At 38.0% G+C, this 26,818-nt stretch overlaps 1 protein-coding gene and 1 long non-coding RNA gene across 2 annotated transcripts in view; one reads left to right on the top strand and one right to left on the bottom strand.

Moving 5' to 3' along the window:
• LOC145292783 (uncharacterized) overlaps positions 1-26,818 on the bottom strand; it is a 48,646-nt gene that overhangs the window by 21,120 nt on the left and 708 nt on the right. The gene's annotated exons all lie outside the window — the stretch shown is intronic.
• Positions 24,383-26,818, top strand: part of LOC145292763 (histone-lysine N-methyltransferase SUV39H2-like) — a 55,669-nt gene continuing 53,233 nt past the window's right edge. Inside the window, exon 1 of the mRNA XM_080138801.1 lies at positions 24,383-25,028. Within this exon, the coding sequence (XP_079994927.1) occupies positions 24,854-25,028 (175 nt within the window). The 5' untranslated portion in view covers positions 24,383-24,853. The remainder of the gene's footprint in view (positions 25,029-26,818) is intronic.

The following is a 26,818-nucleotide window of genomic DNA, read 5'->3' as shown; positions in this document are numbered from 1 at the left end:
CAGTCCTCTGTCTCTACTCTCGTTGCCTTCTCTCCTGCCTGATCGGGAATCATCTGCCAGCACCGAGAAATGAACATCGTTTTATAGTTTCCATCTTCACGTACACACGAGATTACGTGAGAATGGACGAAATAAAAATGCTGGCCGCCATGTTTGTTCTTCCTTTTCTTCGCGTGAACTCACTCGCTGAGCACCCACGGTAAGACTTGTCTTTCTTGGTTCTAACCACATGCCTCCCTGATCTCAAGATCACATTTCATAGTCTCTCATCCACTGTGGCGTTCGCCTCTCTCTACTTGGCCTCTGAGGTGTCTCGTCCTCCTCCTGTGTCTGCACACTCCCCTCCACTGCTTCGCCCTCAACTGGTCTGATGTCGAGAATGTGCCTCGGGACTCCTCCCACCACAATGTTGTTACTAGTGTTCCTCCCAGTCACGCGACCTCTACTCCATTGTGTGGTGCAGCGCGCCCCCGGTGGCTTCACCCATACCTCGACCCCGAGTTTAATTGTCCCTGTGGCCTCTACTTCTCGGCTTGCCGGCTCCACCCTGGGATGTCTCCAGGAATATGCAAACATTGACAGTTGCGGGAACGTCTCTGGTACTTGTCCCAGTTTAGGCGACATGTTATACCAGAAGACGGCTTGCTCAGGTGAGGTGCCTCCTCTTTCCGCAACTGCCTTTCTGGTGCGGTGGTTTCTCTCCACGATTCCGTTGCCACTGGGTCTGTAGGCAGCTCTGAAAAATTGTTGGATCTTCCATTTCTTCAGTACTTCTGTCACTGCTACTGACTTGAATGCAGTCCCATTGTCGGTTAACAACTCTTCCACGTGCCCTCGCTCCAAAAACACCTCATCAAGGATTGCCGCTATTTCATTGCCTGTTCCTCCACGTAGCTTCTTCCATAGGGCAAATCGCCCGGGCCCACAGTCAATCATGGTCAGGTAAAGTCCACCTCTGTAATGGGTGACATCGCATGCCAGTCTCTCCCAGGTCCCACTCACCTCCAATTGGCCAGCTTCATGCGTGCTTGGAGCAGGATCAATCGACTGACATCTGTCGCATGTCCTGACCACTTGCCTCACTTGCTCCTTGGTGATCCTCAGGTCGACTTTTTTCACTAAGTACCAAGTCCTCTCTACCCCCATATGGTGCAAATTGTGCAGTTCTCGCACGCCAACATCATCTAGATCCGATGCAGCAACAACATCTTTCTTTGGCAGCAGCCAACTCTTCACTCTCGTGAGAGCATCTGCTCGGTTCTTTTCAGAAGCCACCATGTCTACGCGAAGCTTCAAACAAAACTCTTGCATCAGCTCAGTCAGCATCCCAAGCCTGCGCTTCACTAACATCTCCGCAGCCCCTTTCGTTTTTATCCTTTTTTCGCTTGAAATGAGAGACTTTAGCCAAGCAAACACAGTGGCAGAGTCTGTTTTGATGCAGATGTCACGTAGTCCCCATTTCAAGGCCAGATTGACTCTTTTTATTGTTGCGTCTAATTCCACCACATTGATGTGGCTGACGTCATTCTTTTTCCTCAACCAGGCTGCATCTTCTGCAACTACTCCTCCAATTTCCAAAACGACCCCTGTTGCAATGCTGCTCGCATCGCACCACACGACTCCATCCAATGTTCGCGGTACGTTCCAGGTTCCCTGGACTGAGTCTTGCCATTCTGCTTCTTTCAGGAGCTCTTCCATCATGGCGACCGTTCTTTCTCCCACCTTATCATTCCATCCTCGTCCTTCGGCGTATCTCTTTATGTAGCTGCATGCTGGTCTAAGCCAGCTAGCAACGGGGTAATGTCCGATCAACTTTCCGCATATGGAAAAAAGTTCACGTCTGTTGAGCTCCTGCTTCAGTTGTGGGATCTCGTTTCCCCTGTGAAACTCTAGGCCGCCTGACGCACCTCGTTTCAGTTTTAGGCCCAAAGCAGCCCCTCCGTCTAATTTTTCCGGCTCTTTGGTGACCAACCCGAACCTCTTCAAATGAGCCACCACCTCCTTGGCAGTTACCACAGTCTCATTCACCAGAATGTCGTCTATGTATGAGCTCACTTCCCCATCTCCCTTTCCCATTGTCTCCAGAATCTTCCTGAGGATAGTTGACATAATCTTGGGTGCCGAATTTAACCCGAACCCCACTCGCGTAAGGCAGTAGGTTTTGCCTTTGTACTTGACTAACTGATATTTCCAGAGCTTCTTGGCAACATGGAGTTGCAAATAGGCAGATTTTAGATCTACCAACGTAGATGCGCCATTCATCTGTCTACATTCCCTAATGGTCTCACTGCACACATCTACGGTGTCGCCTCCCGTATGGCACTTAACATGGCCATTCAGCTCTCGGAAATCCAGGACCGGTCTTACTTTTCCTTTAGTTGTTTGCAGAACAGCCATCAACGGCAAAATGCCCGACTCCGCATCATCCGTCCAAGACATCAGTATCCCCTCCTCAATCCATCGGTCGACTTCTTGCTCAAACTCCTTTCTCGCCCCTCCTCTAAGCGAATTTGTGTAGCACGCCACCCTGTTTGTCAGCGATGGCGCTTGATGTTTCCATGCCCACTCCACCGTCCACCGCTCTCCGTCGAATTCGGCTCGGAAGTCCTGATCTTTGATCGACAATTTTCTTTCCTCCCCGGCCTTGTTGATCCCTCTGGGGGCTTTCTCCGTCACCGCGCACTCAGCTAGTCCGAACCTCACGTTGTCACATGTGATGGTAACACCTCCAAGGCGGCATATAACATCCATTCCAATGATGGCTTGGACGCCAGGCACCAGGCGATCAGTGACAATTGCATGGACCCTCATCCGACGTTCAGCAATATCAATAGTGACGGTCTTCCTCCCTCGACACTTCACTTCAAATGCCACTACTTCACCCTTCCCTTTCCATCTTCCGACCAGGGTAGTGTGCACCATGGTAGTGGTGCAGCCAGTGTCAATCAGGGCCATAACTTCCCGTCCTTCCACCGCAATCTTCTGTTTGGGCATCTGCTGCGGGTGCACCTCTATTCTCGAATCGGGGCGGCCACTGGCGCGTCGGCCTTCCCTCGCCAGTTTCCCAAACTTGTGCATTTTACCGCTAAATGGCCTCTCCGATTGCATTTGTAACACACTGTCCATTGCAAGAACTGCAGTCTCTTCTCATGTGTGGTCCCCTGCATTCGAAGCATGCGATCCCCGGGTTTGGCAGATTCCTGCCCACATCCTGCTGTACCATTGCTGTCGTTCCTCCAGGCTCCGTGGGCTGGGTGCTCACCAAGATTTTTGCAGTTTTAAGCAACTCACTCACATCCAGCGTCTACACTCCCGGTACCTGCTACAACCTTTTCGATATCTCTTCTGGGAACCCGGTAACAAAAGTCATCTTGACTACGTGACTATGTGACTCGTAGCGTGTCCCCTGATGCCCGACAACTCAACCAATCTCCTTATCTCATTCGCGTAGACATCAACAGATTCACCAGTCCACCTCTTCTCTTTCAACTTATTAAAGGCCTCGAAAGGCCCCTCTGCAAAAGCTTCGATCAGTCGACCCTTGATGGCGTCTGCGTCACCCTGTTCCCGCTCGCTGAGCCCCAAATAGAGAGCCAGTGCGTCCCCTTCTAGAAACAGTGGTATTACTGAGGCCACATCATCCAGCCTCTGAATCCTTGCTACAAGGTCCACTTTTTTAAGCCACGCCACCACATCACCGTCGCCATTAAAAGGCTTAATCATGCTGCTTAAGCCTGCGTTGGCCATCGCCAAAATAGCTTGAAGTATAATGGGGTTCACCTCAAATACACAAACGGAATGTTCAAGAAAGATTATCGCTACAGTCCTCTGTCTCTACTCTCGTTGCCTTCTCTCCTGCCTGATCGGGAATCATCTGCTAGCACCGAGAAATGAACATTGTTTTATAGTTTCCATCTTCACACACACACGAGATTATGTGAGAACGGACGAAATAAAAATGCTGGCCGCCATGTTTGTTCTTTCTTTTCTTCGCGTGAACTCACTCGCTGAGCACCCACAGTAAGACTTGTCTTTCTTGCTTCTAACCACACCAACCAACAACAATTCAGAATTATCTTACCTTGTCAATATTACAGAATTTTCCAGACACCACAAATATTTGGATTATTAAAAAAAAATTGTAAAAACAGACCTGTTTAATATTTAAACAAGAAGAGGTTAGTTCACTCTGTAAGTTTTCCATAAATTGATTGCTTCCCCCAACTCATGCAAAATTCAGACCCTAGACATTTCACAAACCCCAGGCAGAAATAAGTGGTTTTCATTTTAGTTGTATTTATCATAATTTCACTTAGTTACAAATTTACACTTACATTTTCATTAGCTTAGTAAATGTAACAGTTCAAATTAATTTTGTGAGACATATGAGGGCGTGTTAAATAAGTAATGCCCCTGACCCACTTCCACTTGTCTGATCTAGCTAAAATTTTGTATGCATAATCATTTATATCTTCATGGGTTATGTGGCAAATTACAGCTCTGAACGAATTGTGGTTTCTGATTTAGTTGTGTTTGAACTGAGCCTGGTGTGAAATGGAGCCTCTTCAGCATAGCACGGTAATGCAATTTTTGTTTTTAGAAGGATGCACATTACAGGAGACTTTTGATGAAATGAAAGAAACGTATGGTAATGAAGCCCCATCATATAAACTTGTAAAATGCTCACATTGTGAATTTAAACATAGCTGGAAATCTGTGAAAACAACTCTCAGACCTGGTCACCCCTTCTACTATTGATGAGGTATCTATAAGTCAAGTTTAGACTACCATTTTGGAAGATTGATGAGTGACTATTTGCCAAAAGGCTCACAAGGTCAAGATTAGTAGGTCTGTGGAAACTATCATTAATGACCATTTGCATATGCATAAGGTATCTGCCAGATGGATTCCCAGGTTGCTGATATCTTTCTAGAAATGAGAATGCGTTGAGTGTTCTAGGATGAATTTGGAGATGTGCTAAGAAGATAAGCCAAATTTAACATATGACTGTTCTAGAAAGATTGTGTTAATAAAGGAAATTATAAACGTGGCTAGGCATAAAGGAAAGAAATACATTGAGGTAGAAAGAGAAGAAAAGGAGGATGAATACAAGTCGATAAACTGGACGGCATAAGATTTTCTGTGACAACTGTTTCAGAAAGATTAACAATACAGGAGGGCTTGTAAATTAGCTAGCCATAAATGAAAGAAATAAAACTTTTCCACTAGAGAAAGATATTATTAAGGGAGGCAAAGAGCCCAAACAGAATTAAGTTAAATGAATGAAGAAATAAAATATAACCTACCAAGTTATGGCGAAAGGAGAGACACATGCAAGATATCATGTAGTGGGCTGAAGGAATAGGAAAAAAATTAAATGTGCTGGCCAAAGGACCAAATCCTGTCCAGGATTACATTGCCAAGAAATAGAAAGAAAAAAATCCCAGAAAAACAGCTTAAATTAGGTTGAGAAGCATTCATTTATAAGAAGTAGGAAATAAAAAATATATGATAATTAAAGACAAAGTTAATGTCACAGTGAGACAAGAAATGAAGAGAAGACGGTGTAAGGGCTGACTTGTCCCTGAAGAGAAAATGGCATTATTAAGTGATGTTGTGAAACATGACACAAATTCTTTGTTGATCTGTTCTAAAAACAGGGACATTCCGTTTCTTCTTGAATACAGGTTGTTCACCGTCCTTCACCTTGAGCTTAGCTTTTAATTTAGAACATTTCCCAAAGCTACCAGAAAAAAACCTGGGGAAATTGTCGTTTGAGCTCCTTTTTGAAGTTTACCGAATTAGATGCAGTACTTTCTATTTTGCAGCAAAAGGTACTCATTAGGTAATTTCATAGATTGAATCTTTCTATCCAATTTGTTCTGAACAGGCTATTCAAAGTTTTTAGTATGTAGGCTTTCTGCTTTTTGGTAACTCTGTTTAGTGTTACTGTAAGGATTACAAGGATTACCTTGCCGAATATTTTAATATTCTCACCAGTTACGGATTACTCTTTGACAATCCTCTGCCAATTTTTTGAGGGTCAATCCTTGTTCGCTTTCAAGCTTGATCGTCTGACTTTGGCATCTTCTGTTAATACTAGATCTTGTGCATATATTAAGTATTTGAAATCATCGGCAGTCAGCTCTGCTAGTTTGAAATTATTACAGAGCTTGTTCACCAATGCTGCAAATGTTAGGAAATCTTGGAGGTTGTCCTTAACTATGTTCAGGCATTTCCAACGTTTGTAGAACAAAGTTGTGGTTGGCCCGAATAATTTCAATAGGAGTTTAATAGTATCTGAAAAATCCAAGTCTGTGGTTTTCTTGGGTAGTATGAAGTTCACAAATCTACTATGTTCTGTAGTTCCCAGTTTTCTTAACAGTAGACATATCTTTTTACACTAGGCCATTGTTCACAGTGTACATTGAAAATATCTTCATAGTGCCTGTAAAAGGCCTCGAATGGTTCGTTGTTCCTGTTACATATTCAATTATTTCAATCAAGTTATAAATTATACTCTGGGAAAAAAATCATGTTTTTTTTTCAGAGTTTTTAGAGTCATTTAATGAATTTACACGTAATTCTTCAAGTTATTTTTTTTGCTGTAGTTCAGTTTTCTAAAGTGTACATTGTTGGAATTCTAGTTGTTTATGTAACTCCATAAACAATTGTTGCTGTCTTTCCTCTAATTTTTGTTAGTGGAGCAGCTGATTATTTTTTGTTTTAAATATGACAGTGGTTTTATGATATGTAGAATGAGGGGATGAAAACAAAAATGAACATATGAACAAGGCATAGACAGTGAAAACAAAAATGGCAGCAATTACTTGTATCAGAGGGAAGGTACACAGGAAAATTTAGACAGTTTTTTCTTTTTTTTTTTTGCAAACAAATAATTCATTTAACTGGGTTACTTATTGGATAAGCTATTTTGAGATACTGTTGTTCCGTTGACTTTAATGTAGTCATTTAAATTTTCTCCGCAATTATTATTTTATTTTTTTTAGACAAAAAAAATTTCAGCCAGAAATAAAAAAAAAAAAAAAAAAAAGAAAAATTATTTCTTGGTGAGCGCTCAACAGTTTCTTTTTTTGCCTAAGTGTTTGCAAGTAAGCAGGGCTTTTTTTCTGTTCTTTTCTGGGGAATTTTTGTAATTGTAGACAACTTTGTTTTCTAGAAGTGTGGAGAAGAGAGAAAAGAAAAATTATCCTTCAGACAGAAGCAAAAAAATGGTTGGCATTTTTTTTTTTTTTTAATGCTTGGGTTTTTTTTTCTTTTGTGTGAGAACTTGCCTTTTTTTTTTGAAAAGAAAAGAACTCGCCTAGGTAAATTTGGGGGGAAGAATTATTTTAGGCACAATTTTTTTAAAACTCAACTTCGGCTCTTGAGTTTATCAGTTTGTTTTGTGAACAAAACTGTGTGTGTGTGTGTGTGTGTGTGTGTGTGTGTGTGTGTGTGTGTGTGTGTGTGTGTGTGTGTAAATAATCGTTCTTGAAACTTTAGTTTACGGTTATATTGTTCGGATAGATTTTAAATAGTCTTAAATATTCTGCAGGTGTTGAATCGCTAGTTCATCACTGATTTTGATAACCGGCATATTATTTTGTATGTAATCATTGATGTAGTAATGCCAGCTTAATTTCTCGTTCAATACTGCTGTGTGATTAAGCGGGTCCTCTGTCACTACTGATGTGGTAAAGACGAAATTCTCAAATCTTTCTGTTGCTATTGATGTAGGACTTGTCAGACATTGGGATTTCGGTATGAATGCATTTCTCGAATCCTTCTGTCATTACTGATGTGGACCCAAGGTTGGGATGATGGAACGAAAACATGGAACACGGATTAGGTTTAAGAAAGATATTTTTAGTTAATAATGAAGACAACAAAAGGAAGTCTTATTTTAACATTTAATAAACAAGTTTATTTGTCATTTTCGTTAGTAGCGTTTAGTAGAAGGGAGAAAAGGGCTCAATGTGTTTAAAGATAGATTTAATATCATGCTGGCTGCTTGAAGGAAAGAATAGATCAGTTCACATGTGTTCATAGTTAGTAGTCGCCGGGACGAAGGAAGCCGATTAAAAGAGAAAGAAAGGGAAAAGTCTTCAGTGTCGTAGTAGGTGTGTGTGTCGTTGTATCGACGAGAGTAGTCCTGTAGAATGATAGAATGATAAACAAAGTTCATGTGCTACCACACGTGGAAATAAATGGGAGTTAGAAGGTTGCCATTTTAGCTTGTTGTACTCACATTCGGCCTGGGGGGGCAAAGCTCTTGGCGATGTGTACTACTGGGAAGAGCAGAGAGAAAGAAAGGGTTGAGAGCTTCAGATTTCACCTTTTATATACTCTGTCACGTGATTAAGAGCTGGCTTGTGATTGGACAAGCCAGGGAGAAAATAGATTTTAAATCACAAGTCATGAGAATTAGCCTGTCTGTGATTGTAGCGAGTGTCAGCTGCTACATATTAACCAAAAAAGTTACAAGGATAGGATAAAGGGTAAGCAGAGTTTACTATCCCATGTTGTCCAATATGGGTAGTCATACATGCTGCACACTACTAGTACTCCTGCTGATTCTATGGTATTATGATACCGCCCCTTGAGAGTAGTATCTCACATCGTAATATAGTACTGGAAGAGTCCATGATGCAGGTAAGTTTTGGTCTCATAACAAAACCAAAGATCAATTTTATTTAACATTCAAGCAAATTTCAATGGTCCATATCCCTAGAATTGAACCAATATTACTTATTACCAGGCACACTTTTTTTTAACAAAACAAATAATTTTTTTTAATAAAGACGTTTGTTTTTACAAACAATTTTTTATTTTTCTAATAAAGATATTTGTTTATATAATTTTTTGTAACTAATTTCCTAAAGATTTATGAACATTTCACAAAAAAACACTAAAGATTGCAAATTTATATAAATTAACATTTAAATTTACTTTACTAAATAGCAGAATTCTGATAGTGAAAGTTAAAAAAACATATGTTAAAAAGATTCAATTCAATTGTATCCAATAAACTATTTCTTCTCTTCCTAGTGACATCTCTAACTTTGTCTGTTGCTAGGTCCTGGATAGTCACTTGGTACCTGCTCGCAAAAAGGTTGCCAGTTTGATGAAGTCCACAGATGTCAAAGATTCTTGTTCCATCAGATAACCACTCATCCATGTTGTCTAGATCATGAGGGGAATCGTCCGGTATTGGTCAGCAGAGGTCATTTTTACACAAGAAAAATAAATAATAATTTGACGGTTGTTCTCTTTTGTATAAAAATAATTATTTGAATAAATTATTTCAATATTGAGTTGGGGAAGAAAAAACTGTATGAGTGCGTTTTCTATTTAAAATGTTTTGTGGTTGGCTTTTGTTTAATAAGTTTTCAAGTTCTGGACAATAGTTGGCGACAGCGATCGCAAGTCCAGGAGCTATTTCAAAACAATGTGGATTCCTTTGACAAGCAGAAACAAATAGTTAACTTGCGTCTTGCTTTTGCTTATATCGATAATTTTTACAGAACCCTCCTCCTCCCCTTTTCATACAGAAATTCTAAATTAATAACCTTTCTCTTTTTCTGTTTATCTATTTCTCGGATCAGAGATATGTTTGTGTTACCAGATTCTATAAAATATCTTTTGACAGTTTTGTTTATAGCACTATCCACTGACCTCAGTGAGTCCATCTGCAAACAATCCCAGCAGGGTCACAGGTCACACCTGTTATTCGAATATCTCCATTTCTGGGAAACAATTATATTTGCCTTTCTCTCTATATTTAATAAATTTGTATGTTTATTTTCAATCTGACAACATTGTCACACATAAGAATATACCAGCAAGGCCATCGGCTTTGTTCCAGACACAAATATCATTTTGCAGCCATGTCAGAATTGACTGTAAATAATGCCAAACCACTCACCCCGAGTCAAATAAACAGACATGCATGCTTAGTAAGCCTGTATTATGGATCACCTTAATAACAATGCATAACAGATAAAAATCAAATGGTAGTGATTGATAATCTTTCGGATAAAAGTTCAAATTTATAAAGCTTAAAAAGAAAATGCAATTTTATTTTAGAACTGGAGAGGTGGAATCGAACCCAAGACGCCCAGTTACAAGACAGGAGTGGTCTTGGCGTCACCCCCCCCCCCTAGAAATATACTCGCCTGCTTGCATGAGAGGCGAGAGCATACTACTTAAACAAGACATTCATGGCAACTGGTGTGCTTTCAAATATACGTCATCTTGCCAACATTTTACATGGTGTTGCCGATATAGGAAATCTACTACAAACAACGTTGGAATATGGACGAACAAACACAGCAGACATTATTTCAACAGATCCTCGAGCTACAACAAGAGAACATCGCCCTGCAAAGAGACGGAGGACAGTCCAGCAAGCCACTTACAAGGAGACCCGACAGACCTACCATAAAACCGAACTCAAGTGATGGTGACTAGGCGATATTCATTGACTCCTGGAATAGATACAAGGAGATGTGTCGGTTGACAGAGCCAACAGCATTAAGAAACGAGCTGAGAATGGCTTGTTCCCCAGAAGTAAACCGGCTGTTGTTTGACATGGTAGGAGCAGAAATATTGAACTCCGTCACAGAAGAACAGCTTTATGACACATAAAGCTTATAACCATCAAAAGTTATATTAGAAGTTATTATAAGAAGTGTACCAGCAAGAATTCAACTCCGTAAGGCAGAAGGAGGGGGAATCAGTTACAGACTTTCTGGCACGACTTCGATCAGTCGCAAAATTCTGTGATGTCCGAACGGGATAGGATGTGGTCGGAAAGTCAGCTACTCCAACAATATGGTAACAGGACAAATGAGGACAGGACTGGCAAACCTGGAGCATAAAAGTAAGGTGCTGTTGGAGGCTGTGATGCTTACGACACTGAAAGAAAAGTTCAACAAGCTTGTCAGCCTAGAGACCACAGACAAGTCTATCCTCCATCTCCACAGTAGTATATACCCTACTACAACGAACATACAGAAGTTGGGCTGCAGGCAGCGGCCTCGGGAGAATCAGATCATATCAACCTCGAGAGACACTGAACCATGTAAATGGTGTGGGAAGGGCTTACATCCTCATGACTCAAAAGGACAAGGGGGCTGCTCAGCAGCAAAGATGACTTGTCACAATTATGGCTTGACCGGACATTTAAAAAGGGTCTGCCGAAAACCGAAGCAGGGATCCAGCGGGAGTGGTTGGAACAGAATCTAGAAATCTCACTACCCAAAAACACAAAAAGGGTCGTAACCGGATGATTTGTCAAGATGGACAAATAAAAAAGAGAGGTGAACCCAACCTGACACAACCAAAGGCCGTACTGCACCTTATTTGGAACAAAAATAAGTTCCAAAGAGGTACTCCTGATTCAGCACCAACCCTGACGGTAGAGATAACTCCAATTCCAGAGGCCCATGCAGAATTCCAGCGCATCTCCATAGGGCCAGCTGGCCTCCATACTCGCCGGATTGATGCGATCACAGACCATGGGGCACAGACCATGGGGCACTGACTCTAGCAGATCAGAAATCCAAAAAATTCTGAAGTTTCCAGACAAATATCCAGTACTGACCAGTCACCGAATTTGGGGAATCACAGAAAATCTACTAAACATAAAAGGCGTGATATTTGCTAAAATCAGAGTAGGGTCGCGGGAAACATGTCAGATTATATATGTATAAAAAAATACATCAGATTTCTGCCTGTCCGAGTCAGTCCTAAAAGACCTTGGTCTGGTACCGGAGAACTCTCCAGACCCAACTTCACAGCAGAATGTGGCAACTAGCGATGGTGGAAAGGCACCATGTGGGTGCCCACAAAGAACTAATGTCCCACCTAAGCTGGACAATATCCCTTTTACCCCTACAGAAGAAAACAGACCCCAATTGGAATGATGGGTGAAGGAGCATTTTGAGTCCAGTGCATTCAATGTATGCCCACATCAACGATTGCAGGCGATGAAAGGAAAACCCTTGGACATCACATTCATCCCGGGGGCCAAACCCTCATCTGTCCACACCCCAATCCTGGTCCCACACCATTGGAAGAAAAGAGTCACAGAGGACCTCGACCAAGACGTTGCATTGGGCATCATAGAACCTGTGCTAGTGGGTACACCTACAACATCGTGCTCCAGAATGGTGGTTGCACCGAAAAAGGACGGGTCACCAAGGCATACAGTAGACCTACAAAAGCTCAATGCCACTACCCTATGATAAACTCATCATACACCGTCTTCTTTCAACCAGGCATCCATGGTGCCTGTAAAAACTAGAAAAACCGTCTTGGAAGCATGGAATGGCTATCATAGCTTAACCCTCTCCCCATCAGCAAGAGATGCAACTACCTTCATCACGGAATGGGATAGATATTGTTATCAGGCACCACAAGGATTCCAAGCATCAGGAGATGCATATACACGCAGGTTCAACAATATCACTGTAGATATGCCCAGAAAAACAAGATGTATAGATGACACAATACTATGGGACGACTCTATTGAAACATCATTTTGGCATACTATGGAGTACATAAATAACTGCAGCAAAAATGGTATCGTATTCAACCCCCAGAAATTTCACTTTGCAGAAAAAGAGGTGGAATTTGCCGGGTTCTTGATAACGGAAGACAGGATAAAACCCATAAAAAAAATGACCGAAGCAATACAGAATTTTCCGATGCCAAAAAATATAACTGACATAAGATCCTGGTTTGGAATGGTAAACCAGGTAGCCTACACTTTTTCTCAGGCCGAAGTAATGGCACCATTCCGGGAGCTGCTAAGGACAAAAAATTGAAAGTTCTACTGGGACAGCACACTCAATCGAATCTTCGAAGAGTCGAAAAGAATGATCACAGAAAAGATCGAGAACAGTGTACGAATCTTCAAAGTGAACAGACCAACTTGTTTGTCGACGGACTTCAGTAGGACAGGCTTGGGATATTTTCTTCTCCAGAAGCATTGCAACTGTGCCACTGAAGCCAGACCGAAGTGTGGTGAGGACCACTGGAGATTAATCCTGGCCAGCTCCTGATTTACTAATGATGCAGAGTCCCGATATGCACCAGTTGAAGGAGAAGCTTTGGCATTAGTCTACGGACTGGAAGCATGTCGCATGTTCGTTTTGGGATGCCCAGAGTTGTTAGTCACCATAGACCATAAGTCCTTAGTGAAGATCTTCTCGGACAAAGCTCTGGAGGACATAAAGAACCCAAGACTGTTCAACTTCAAAGAACGATCCTTGATGTACAAATTTCGAATAAAGCATCTCCCTGGCAAACTGAATATGACACCAGACTGTACATCGAGATGCTCAGTAACGTTAAGCCAGGAGGAAGCAAACGAAAAGAACATCACACAAACCATGGATAGTGCCATAAGAGCGTCATTTAACCCCACCTATGAGCAGAAACCCAAATTAAGGGTAATAACAGGATTGTAGCTGCAGCTGCTACTGATGAGGAATGCCGTACCCTCGCTGAATTCATACAAAATGGTTTCCCTAAATCTCGGCATGAACTGCTGGAGACAATTCGCTGGTTTTGGCATATGAAAGAGGAGTTATATTGCTTGGAAGGGGTGACGATAATGGAAAATAAAATCCTCATACCCAGAAAGCTACATGCGGAGGTACTGGAATGGTTTCATTTGGCACATTAGGGCATCAATGGAATGTTTGGCAAACGCCAGACAACAGCTGTTTTGGCCAGGACTGGACACGAGCATTCGTCAGACCCGAGCCCAGTGCAAAGTATGCAATGTAATAGCTCCATCACAACCTAGGGAACCCCTAATGCCGTTCTCGAAACCCGAGTTCCCATTTCAGAAGATGGTGACAAACTTTTTTGATTTACGAGGGAAGAACTATCTAGTATATGCAGATAGATTCACCGGATGGGTAGAAGTCACTCTGATGTCGTCTGGGAATGCCAAGGCCACATGTGATGCCCTACGAAACTGGTTCTGCACATATGGCGTCCCGGAGGAAATGTTAACCGATGGTGGACCACTGTTGGACTCCAGTGAATATAACCGGTTTCCAGATAATTGGGGCATAAGGAAACGAACATCATCAGCATATTACTCTCAAAGCAACAGGAGAGCAGAATTGGCTGTTAAAACGGCTAAAAGGATACTTATTAATAGCACAGACAGTTGTGGTCGCCTGTGCTATGACCGGGCAGCTTGATCGCTACTGACTCATCGCAACACCCCGGTACAAGATCTACATATGTCTCCAGCGATGATGCTCTATGGTCGCGTGATAAAGGACCATCTCCCAGTGCTCCAGGAATTATATCGAATCCATAAACGCTGGAGAGAAATCAGTCATTATAGAGAAACAGCGATAGCAAAAAGACACTTATAGAATGAAAGGGAATACAATCTAAAATGTCACTCACTTCAGGAACTGAAAATCAGGGAAACAGTGCAGGTTCAAAACCAAGTTGGTCCACACCCATGTCGATGAGCAAAGACAGGAAGAATGGTGGAAACACTGGGTAACCAGCAGTATAATGTACGCATTGATAGAGATAACCGGGTAACCCATTGCAATCGCAGATTCCTCTGAAGAATAAACCCTGTGGCAGATACCCCTTGTCATTCGATACCTGAGGAGCCACCAGGAATGTTGGATACCATAGACAACCTAACAGGGCCCAAAATACCGGGACAGAGACAATGGTCTCCATGTCTACGGATCAACACCAGCCTGAAACATCCAACACTCTACCAGAACAGATGGAGATGGCTGACACAGCATCCCCTGGGATGATGGAGGTTGAGGAAGACCAACCGGTGCTTCGTAGCAGAAGGGTAACACGACCACCCAGGAACCTATCCCCACAGACATGGGGCACATCACACGACTACTCCAGAGCCTCAAATCATTGGACCACAACGCAAGTATCTTGTGGCCCCGGAAGGGGGAGGGCGTGTAAAGGTGAAATCGAACCCAAGGCGCCCAGTTACAAGACCGGAGTGGTCTTGGCGTCACACCCCCATAGAAGTAGACTCGTCCACTTGCATGAGAGGCAAGAGCAGGCTACTTAAACAAGACATTCACGGCAACCGGTGGGCTTTCAAATATACATCATCTTGCTGACACTTTACAAGAATAAGAAATCTATAATATAAATCTCACCTGTCTGTTTAAATGTATGTAAGTATGTTTGTATTTCTGCCTAAAACTTTTGACAGAGGCAACGGATTTTCATGAAATTGGTATCGTTTTGAAGCTCGACCCTTCAGATTATAAATATCGAAAAATTGGCTAAACACATTAATTCCTTTCCACTCAGCTGGGCATTTTTCTACAAGGAGGGGTCGCTTTTTTTCCCGATATTTTCGAAAATCATCCCCTCTTTTCGATTGACAAGCCTTAATCTTTGCCACTTCCGGTTTGGCAATGGATGCAACGGCAAAGACATGACGTTTTTGTTTTTCACATTCTTTTCTTCCTTCACGGTGCGGGTTTGAGCCTGCCTGCCTACTACCACTTTTTTTTTTTTTTGCTCAACACACACCACCCGGCAACGCTTTTTTTTTGCTCAACACACACTACCAGGCAACGCTAGGCACCCAGGCTAGTACAATACAAAACCAACAATCAATTTTGTCTAAATTTGGATGAAAACCAAGAAAAAAAAAGCTGAGATATTCCAACAGTCTTTATTCTACAACTGAACCATTTTTTTTTTCGTAAGAAAAGAAAAAAAAAGAAATTGTTGTACTTTTAAAATGTTATTGTTATGGTTGATCTACTCATTTGGAAATGGATGAACTTACCCAGACACAATGAAAATAGTTGTAGTAGTTGCTGATAATAGTAGTTATGACCACAGAATCAGATGCCTACTTTCTGTAACATAACACAAAAAGTTGAAGTGCATGAACATTACAAGAAAGGATGATGAAGACTGCATGACATTTACAAGCACAGTGAATAAACATTATAATGACTTCAATTTATCAGAATTAGGTGCCAATAACTTCAAATAGGACTTCCGACCACTCCGTTGTATCAGTTAAGATAAAAATGAAATGTAATAAGTCTTCAGACGTATCCCTCCAGCGGACTATATACCGATACTCTATGGCTGATTGGGATAGCTTCCGTACATTCATATCTTGACAAAGGCTTCCTTTCTAGGGCAATTGCTCTTGACATATCAAAGGCCTTTGACAAGGTATAGCATAAGGGCCTACTTCACAAGATTTCCAGCTACGGTATAACTGGAAATGTTTTCTCGATCATTAAATCATTTCTCTCCGATAGGCTCATAAGAGTAGTGGTCAATGGACAAAAATCAGAGGCCTGCAGTATTAATGCTGGAGTCCCTCAAAGGTCAATCCTGGGCCAAACTCTCTTCCTGATCTACATTAATGATCTCCCTAAACACATACTTAGATCATTCCTTGACATCTATGCTGATGACACGACCATCTACAGCAACACATCAAAGGCTGTAAATGACGAAGTTCTCTTAGATTCTCTATCCTCTGATCTCGAGCACATCGTACAGTGGGGGGAGAGGTGGCTGGTTACCTTTAATGCATCTAAAACCAAGCTTCTATCTTTACATCATCAACGCTCTGATCCCCATCTGGCATCAATTGAAATGGATGGCTCTCGTCTAGGGGAGGCCCCATGTTTTGACAAGCTTCTGGGCTTGACCTTTACTTCTGATCTGAAATGGAACACGTACATCAAGTCTGTTGCCAAGGCTGCTGGAAAAATGGTGGGATCCTTCTACCGCTCCAGAAGATATCTCACTACTAATGCAATTCTCTATCTATATAAAAGTCAAGTACGTCCAAGGATGGAGTACTGCTGCCACATCTGGGCAGGAGCTACTAAAAACAGCCTCTCCTGCCTTGACAGAGTACAAAATAGACTTCGTGGTTTAGTGGGGGATGCCTTTCTCTTCCCTGCAACCTCTCTCCCACAGAAGAGATGTTGCAAGCCTATCTTTGTTTTATCATTATTTCCATGGTAGGTGCTCGTCTGAGCTCCAATCTCTGGTCCCCCCCCTCGCCAATCTTTTAAGATAAACATCCATCTAGCTGAAATCACTGTCAATAATTTCCCCCACTCTTTATCTTTGTATGTGCCTAAATCAAAACGTGGATTCCATGAACAAAGTTTCTTTCTTAGAATCTTAGAACTGCACGCCTATGGAACTCTCTACCGCTTGCCTGTTTCCCTCCTGACTTCAACATGGATGTCTTCAAGTCCAACATAAACAAATTCCTGATGAACCGCCCCCTTAAGTAATGACACTTTATCAAATCTCCAATACTAATGAATACTGCAACACTATCCCATTGATTACTGTACACGCAATCACCCTTATCCCCGAGCGGCTTCTGGGCCTTGATAAGTGGTGACCTCCATGTAAAAAAAAAAAAGAGTGCTAAAAAAGTGAGGCATAATTCCACAAAGAAAGGCATACAGAATTTTCTACAAGTGTTAAGAATAACCTTTAATAATATTTCATTTTGCATGCCACCAGTAGAAGCAAAAAAAGATCAAGACGATTTTCAAAAGACTGTTACTAAATTATAAGAAAAGACGTTTTAAAATCGAAGAAAAATGTTTTTTTTTCTAATATTTATGAACAATAAATCGTTTTGGGAAATCAAGATTGTGGATAAAAGTCTTGGGAAGATGTTCTATATGGCGAAAAGGCCAAAATTTACCCAAAGCGGCATTAAAACCAAATCTGGAAAAGGACAATACTACAGAGTAATAATTGATAAACGTCATGTTTGACGCGTTTAAAACCAGTTTTGCAAATAGTTTCTCAAAAGTGAACATCTAAAATCCAGAGAAAAGGGTATTGACTCCAAGCCTTAAAAAGGGAGGAGGGGGTTTTATGGTGTAAGTTCATCCATCTGTTTCAAAATGAATTGAATTACGCAGACACAATGCAGTTATGACTAAGCATCGTGGCAGTTATTTAGAACAGTTATGGCTACAGAATCAGATGCCTACTTTTTGTAATATACTAACTAATATGACAGTTATTAAACACTAAACACACAAAAAAATATGTGATATGTAATTTTGAATTAAAAGAAATATGAATCCATTTTATTAACACTATAGTTCAATAATTATTTATTATTTTTAAAAATATTCATTTTTTTTTTTACTTATCAAGGCCCAAAGGCCACTCGAGGATAAGGGTTAATGAATGTAAGGTGGTAGTGTAGTAATCATTAATGGTGTAGATTGGGTAGAATCTCGGTTATTTAAGCGGACAGCTCAACAAGAACTTGTTTACATTAGACGAAGGCTACCATATTGTAATCAGCCAGGAAGCAAGTCAGTGGAGAAGTGTTCCACAGGCAGGCAGTTCTAGGAAAAAAGCTTTGTTCATGGAATTTGAATTTAGATTTAGGCACAGATAGAGAGTGGAGGAAATTTTTATAGTGGTTGTTGCTAGTCAAGTGTTTTGTGTGAAAGTTTGGCAAGGAGGGACCATAGATTGGAGCTCAGATGAGCACTTGCCATGAAAATAATAATAAGAGCAGAGACAGGCTCACATTTCTTCTTGGAGAAAGAGGTTGCAAGGAAGAGAAAAGTGCATCAAGGTAGAAAAGCAACTTATCTTGCCTTTGAAAACATTTACTTGTTATATATTTATTTTTGTTGACAACTTTTTCAAATCTTTGTGCAAGTACAAACCCAAAGGGAATATTTTTCTGTCTATTTTTATTTTTGGTACCGCACTATTTTAAAATAGTTTTTCCAAGTTAAATTTAAATTTCACAATATCTTCTTTTTTTTATTTGGTATTTTTTTACATTAGGTTCACCTCCACAATTTTCTTTAAAATGACTACTTTTAAAAGTTACGACTATGCTGAATAAGAAAATCTCATTTAAAATTTGCAGAGGCAAGTAGTTTTCGAGATATAAAGACCTGTACTATGCACTATAATTCACTGGTGGCCATGAATAAATACCCCCAACCTCCCCATATTAAGAATGGCTTTCGGAACAAACACCCCTAACCTCCCTATGTTAAAAACAGCTTTTGGAATAAATACCACCATTCTCCACATATTAAGAACAACTTTCAGAATAAACACCCCCAACCTACCCATGTTAAAAATTGTGGAGGTGGACCTAATGTGAAAATTTAACTTTTGTTTTTTTAATAAATTGTTAGTTGAAGGCACAGAATAGTTACAAAACACCATCTCTCCCCATGGTAAGAATGGCTGAAAAAAGTAAAAAAAGGTATTATTTCAGCACGTTACCAAAATGCATATGTACAATAAATTTTCTTTGAAAAAAAAACCTGTACTTCCACCTAACAATTTATAGTTTTAATAATAAAAAAAATTCATATTTTCTTATATAGAAACAACTGTTTAAAAAAAAACAAACAAAAAAACGTGTTCTGCCAATTTTGTTAAAAAATGATTATTACAACAAAGATCGTTTTGTTAAGGTTCTTCGACTTTTATGTTTCAACTCAAAACGCACCTTCTGGCAAGCAATTTTATTTTTTTGCCTGATATAACAAACAAAAAATTTTTTAATTGGGAAGATAAACCAATGAATTTAAATTTTAAAAATAGGAGATGTTTTTTTTACTTATCGAGCAAACAGAAAATGAAATCTTGTCATTTGAATCGCCAAATTGTGGTGTATGAATTGAAATGGAAGTTCAGTTCTACCGGAAAAGAGTCTTGCAGAATTGACATGAAAAATATTTTTATTTTATTTAATTTTATAATTTGCAATGTTAATTTAACATAAAAACATTCCTCGACTCTAAGGATAGATTGCCTGAAAATTTCAATTAAATTGGTAATGTAGAAATATCGTTTTATAAATAACTAACGAACTAAGAATTAGATTTTTATATCTATAGATTAATGTTTTTACTTATTACTTGTATATATTAACTATTGTTTATAATTACTGGTTCCCATATCGTATTAAATACTATACTAGGTGTTCAGACGACAAATTAGAACGAATCTAAGAATCCAATCTAATGGAAATGACTCCTACATTTTCAGAGAAGAGTTGTTTCCATTGAATCGTGGAATGGTCCCTGAGATTCTCGTATGTAAACACAGCAACAAGAATAATCAAGAATAGGACGAGAGGTGGTAGACTACGATTGGCACAATGGAGGAACGAACATCGTTTTTCGTAGCAGAGACATTCCTAATTCAATTTGTTCCCTCTGAGTATATATTTTTATGTAATCGTTATGTTAACAATCAATAAACGTTGTTAACCGTTAACCATTGTTTTTGTCTCTCCATCGATGTGATTCATTACCATGTTTTTTGCTGTTATGAAGGATTCCATTTACCCACATTATAACACTAAGTCTACTTAGTAGTTAGTTATTCCCCAGCATATGGGCTGCTTTTTCAGTTGTCTTACTCTCCACTGTTCTTCTCTGTCTATAATTTTTACCTCATCCCATAATATAGATGGTTTCCCTTTTCCTTCAAGATATGGTCAGCTAAATCTGACTTTTCAGTATCTGCACGTATTACAGCTTTTCGATATTCTTCTAACCATACTTTCAGTCGATGACACATTTCACCTTCACATAGTTTTCCACATTTACATGGGATTTCATATACACAATCTTAGTCATGATTTTTTCTGTAGGGGGCTTGATTCTCACAAGCTGTTTCCATAGAGTTGAATCCCTCCTGAATACTGCCCTGATGTCATATGGGTTACATATTCATTGAAGTTTTTCAGACAAGCCCTTTGTATATGGTATACAAACTGTGGTGAGTTTCTGAGTGGTGTCCTTTTGTGTCTCGTCCAGATTTCTTGGAGCTGATGTCATGCTCTCTGAATAGTTGTTTTGGTGGAGGTTTTCTCTTAAACTGTCCATCTCCTCTTGATGTTCACTGTTGTTAACTACATATTGCTTTTGCTCAATGTTGTAGGCAACAGATGATTCCTTTCTTTATATTATATGGATGGTGGGAGTTGAAGTTTAGGTACTCTCCAGTGAAAGTTGGCTTTCGGTATACAGATTACATAAACCCCTGACCAGTGTGGGTTATCAGCACATGAGGAGATTTATATCTTTTTGTTTCCATTCATGCTACCAGTTAACTCGGGAACTCTATCCCATATCAACGAGTAATACTTTAAAATACTTATCAACAAAGTGTTCTCACTGTCAACCAAGAGAAGAATCTATTGGGCATATGTACAAAGTATGATGATCTATGCAAATGAAATCTGGTCAGTGAGGATTGAGGACAAGCGTTGCATGGAGAAAAATAACATGAGAATTATACAATTGATGTACTATGTGAGTCTTAAAGACAAGTTTAGATCTGATGAGATCAAAGGAAGATTAAATCTGAGCAATATAGATAAATGTGTGCATAACAGGAGGCTTTGTTGGTGCAATTATATTGAAAGCGTGGAGGATAATACTTGGGTTAGTAGATTTAGAACAGTTGAGGTAACAGGGTCAGTTAACAGGGGAAGATAAAGAAAAACATGGGAGGAAGCGATAAGCATGGAGTTAAAAGAGAAAGGGATAAATAAATACCTGACCAGACATAGGTTAGTTTAGAGATAAATTTTTAAATGTCGTTCGACACATGCCAGCATGTAAAATGAATGTTAAACCAATGATGATGATGATGATGATAAAGGAATGAATCAAAATGTGTTTCGTTACGAATAGGTTCAATAGAGGACCCCCCTCCCCTCCCATACACTCCCTACACTTTTGATAGTTTTGGGGCCTTAACTTTTTTTTATCAAATAAGTAATTCAAAATGTAGTAGTGACTAAATTAATTCAACAAACATTCCTCTTCATTTTCAAAAACAAGTCAGTTTTTACAGGAACATGTTAACTCATACTACTTTTAATCAATAAAAATCGGTTAAAACCTCTAAAATAACAAGTTTCTTAAATCAATCAAGCCTATAAGACCTTGTCAACAAAATCAGAGAGAGAGAGAGAGAGAGAGAGAGAGAGAGAGAGTGCGAAAGAGAATTTTCAAGTCAACCGTACCTCGTACAGAACCCAAGAACATATGCTCAACACCCACCTCCTATGCCTTTAGGTTGGAGAGGGGTGCAATGGAAAAGAATCTTTAATGGCCCACATACAAATTCATTAACTCATCTATATATGCACTAACAAGAACATACACAGTGCCACACTAGCAGTGTCAGAAACCGATCTTAAAATTGAATAATTCGATCTCCTATTTTTACAAGCTTATAACTACTTGAAAAATGTAATTCAAGCCCTAATTTTTTTTTTCAATTAAAGGAGCAAAGACCGAATTTAAAAAAACATAACAAATTATGCAATATTTGTTTTTTAAATCGTTTTTTTTTAAAGATTTGAAGAAAATCAACAAAATTTTATTTACTTCGGTTATAAAAAACCGATATAAATTTGAAAAAATCACTTACCTATAAAAAATACTATTGAATGTTTAGTTCCATTCTTCATTGTCCAGAATTCATCCATATTTATATTTTAAAATCCATTTATTTTTTAAATAAAATTTTTTTTAAACGACTGTTTGAAAAAAGCGTGATGATGCAAGCATTTTTATGATAGAAAAAATGGAAGTTGCCATTTGTCCTTGTTTAGAACTATGGATGGACAGAAGGCAGTAAAAACCACACGTTCTCGTTAGCCATATAGCCTTGTGCCTGAAGAAATATGTGTTCCCATGGTTTAAAAATAGTGAAATTTTGCTTATAAGATTTTGTCTTTAAAAAAAACAAAACACTCAAGGAATTTTTTTCTTCTTTTCTCAAAGAAATACATAAATTTTTGATTTATTATATTTTCATTCTTCTTTATCGAGTGAAATTTCTTTGTTAAATATCTAAAAGAAAGAAAACTTTGAATGAAATAGAAAAAATTGTCGTCATCGTCCATTACTTACTGGACAATATAAGCAGAACATAGGCTCCCAATTAAAAAAAAAAAAAAAAATCAACGTGGTTAAAAAAAAAAAAGGTTTTACACTTTGGACAATGCAGGTAAATTAAAAAAAAAACACTTCTTTTTTTTTTGTTTTGTTTTAATTTACAATATATTATTTATTGATCTTCAATTTGTGATATATAAAACTTTGGTACGTAAATTAATTATTAAAATTTTAATAGACATTTCAAAATGGGGGGGGGGGTGAATTAAAAAAAAAAAAACGTTTGTCTAAAATATTATATTCGGTTTATTGGAAAGAGCATAAAATTTCACATTGACCCTGAAATTATCGTAAAATTTGAACCAATAGAAAAATTTTGATAGATTTTTGAAAGTTTAAAAATTGAAAAATAATCAAAATAATCGTAAAATTCAATTGATTTCATTACGAAAAAAAAAAAAAAAAATGTCTGCATGAAGGCGCGCCGGCACTTTGTAAACACTGTTTTTTAAAAAATAAAAAATAATATTTCTATTATTTTTTAAACAACTTTAATAGTTTATTTTGGAAGTATATTCCATAAAGAAAATAAACAAACCATTTTTAAAAGAGAAATTACGAGTTTTTTTTTTTTTTTTTAATTTTATTCGCAGTTTTGTGTTAGGGGTGTCAAAAATTCCCCCAAAATTCTGATACACCAAGTGCCACACTGCCACATACTCAAACGCGCATATTACTTACATACGCATTTCACACTATAAATATTTTGGTTTGTGACTATTTACTCAGCTTTCTTTACCAAACACGAATTCACAAAAAATGAATATTTACTGATTGAAAATAACCTTTTAAACTTTTATAAGTATATAACTTTTATAAAATTTTAAATATAAAATGTTTTGTTATAAAGTTTCGCTTATCTTTTCCACTATTCATTTATAAAACAGCACTTGTTAACTGGTGATCCTTCTGTGTCATTTTTTCCATATTTATATGCATGCCCCCCCCCCCCCACATCCTTTATTTTCTCCCTTCGCTATAAAACATAACTTTTATACTAAATTTATATTAATTGTTGGTGTGGTTCCCAGCAATACCTAAAAGTCGCTATTGCCTCCGCCCCTAAAAAAAAAAAAGAAGCTATATTAAAGCTAGAGATCACGCTACAATATCTCTACTGTCTTTTGTCCAAGTAGAAATTCTCTTCGACTGAGGCAATTTTTATTTTTGTCTTAATCAAGTGCTCCCTTTTTGGTAAATTGGATTTCCCCACATTAAAAATAACCTCGTGTATAACTTTGCCCTTAATGAAATGTTTTAAATATCGCCAGTAAAATGATGGCGTCGGTGTACAAAACTTTGAATAAAAGTTCACATTTCAAAGTTACTTGATGTGTACACTATTATTTAAATGTAAAGAGCGCCTATGCAATTGATCGACAAAAAAGATACCATGAGTCCAGCTGGTCTCTAAATAAATAAATAAATAAATAAAACAATACCGGCATTTAAAAAAATAAAAACAAAGGAGGGCGAGCAAGAGTTATCTCCCTTGAACATATCCCGCCACACATTAGTCATGTGATCTGCATTCAACCAATCAGTGAATAACGAACAGAGCAAAATGGCCGCGAACAATTTGAATCGAGTCCTAATCTAAAGAGGAAAAAAGAAATTTTATTTTCTTGGTCGGCTGTACGTTTTTTCCCAAAGGGCAGCAATAGTCTACCCACACAAACCCTTAGCTTTGACACCAATTCAGAAAAAGGGAGAATTTGTATTACCTTTCTGAAGCCTTCTATCCATATCCTCATTGTTTGCTTCTCTTTTGAAAAGGACGTTTTGAAGTCGGCAACATTTGAATTTTTTTTAAAAAAGGAAGGAAAAAAACAAAGCCAAATATGAACGATCCAGGCGAAAGGGACCTTCAAATTCCTTGCCTTTCAGGAATCTTAGACCTCCAAGATGTCTGTCAACGAGAAAATGTCAAATTCTCATCAGAAACAAATCGATATTTGGTTACTTTGATGTTGAAAAAACTCGGTCCGTTGATGGCTGCAAAGCTTTTAAATAAACGTAAGTCTTTTAAAAACAAAATATAATTATCTGATTAAATTTCTATGCGAAAAATATTTTAAAATTATTTAATGAAAAATTTATTTAATATTTAATTATCCCAAAACATTAAGATTTTAATTACAAAAAAAAAAAAAAAATCTTTTGTGTGTATGTGCTTGACAAATCTCTTGACCCCCATTTACGGTTCATCGTTTTTGCTTTTATTTTTACTGCAAAAAAATTATTTAAAACTTTTTGCCTAAGTGAGATTTTTATATTTCCTTATTTAATTGCAAAAAAGTAAAAAAAAAAAAAAAAAAAAAAGACAAATCTTTTAAAATATTGTATTATACTTTATTCCTTGTTTTCACATTGAACAGAAACTACTTTTTTTTTTTTTTTAATTTAAAGCAAAACTTTAATTTCGTCATTTATTTACCTTTTTTCATTTAAAATTTAATTTGAAGGTTAGATATTTTAACCTGGAAATTTTTGTTCATACAAAAATAAAATTCGTTTTTTTATTTTTTTATTTGTAAATATTTTTAATCTTTCACATTTTTTCTTCAACTTTTTAATTGCATCAAGAATCCCTTTAATTTAACGAAGAATACAAATATGAAATAAATTCAAGCAAAGTGTCCGGACGCTTGCTGCGAACCTAACCTGTCGAACAAAATTTAAACATCATAAAAAACGTATCCAATACAGAATATTCCTTTTTTTTTTTTTTTTTTTTTTTTTTTTTTTTTTTAAATACAATATATCTTAAATAGTAAATAAAACTTTTTGGGCACATTCTGTATTGGATACGTATGAGGTTTGATTTTAACCTGACAGGCCCACAGCAGGCTTTTGGGAACTTAGCTATTTTATAAGAATCACTTCTGTTTTTGTTTTTACATCGGAGTCTTAATTTTATTTTTCGTTTTAATATTTATGCAGAATACGGCATGCTATTTTTTTTTTTCAATACAATTTTTTTAAAGTTTTACGGTTACCCGGTCTCTTATTAAATTGTAAGGTGAAAGTAAAGAATTGGGTAAATTGTTACAAATGTTCTCCCGTGTTAAGAATGGGTTTCTAGGGTTTGTATTACTGTACACATAGATTCGAAAAAGTCGTCAAAAAACAAATATATAACAAATAAATATTATCAAAGGCAAGATAAGTTACTTTTCTACCTAACTGGATATATTTTTCGTGTTTTTATTCAATGTAACATGTTTATTCAGCTCGAAAAGCATGCAGTGTTTACCGATGTATTGGAAAATTCAAAATGGCGCCCGACACTCTCTTTAACACGGTAAGTTCAGGAAAAGATGTTATAAATAATAAACTAGACAAAATACTGTTAAAAATTCGCTAATTATATGTTACCGTGACATAAGTTGACATATATTCGGTGTTTTTTTAATAGTATTTTGTGTAGTTTATTATTTATAACACCTTTTCCCAAACTTACCATGTTAAAGAGAGTGTCAGGTACCATTTTGAATTTTCCAATACATCGGTAAACAATGTATGTTTTTTCGAGCTGAATAAACATGTTACATTGAATAAAAACAAAAAAATGTATCCAGTTTGGTAGAAAAGTAACTTCTCTTGATATATTTGTTTTTTGACAACTTTTTCGAATCTGTGTACAGTAATACAAACCCCTAGTTCGATATAAGGTCGCTTATCAAGTCTTAGAAAATCCAGTTTTAATCTTAAAGATTGGATCAGGACAAAGTTGTTTCTTTTGTTTTTGTTTTTTTTTGTTTTTTTTATCTCTTGGTCTAGAAGGATTTCTTTTCCACTGACCA

This window comes from Euprymna scolopes, chromosome 2 (genome assembly GCF_053919585.1).
Source record: "Euprymna scolopes isolate OS-2025 chromosome 2, ASM5391958v1, whole genome shotgun sequence".
Lineage (NCBI taxonomy): Eukaryota > Metazoa > Mollusca > Cephalopoda > Sepiida > Sepiolidae > Euprymna > Euprymna scolopes.
The sequence above is the reverse complement of the archived record's forward strand: the minus strand, read 5'-3'. Positions and strand labels throughout refer to the sequence as shown.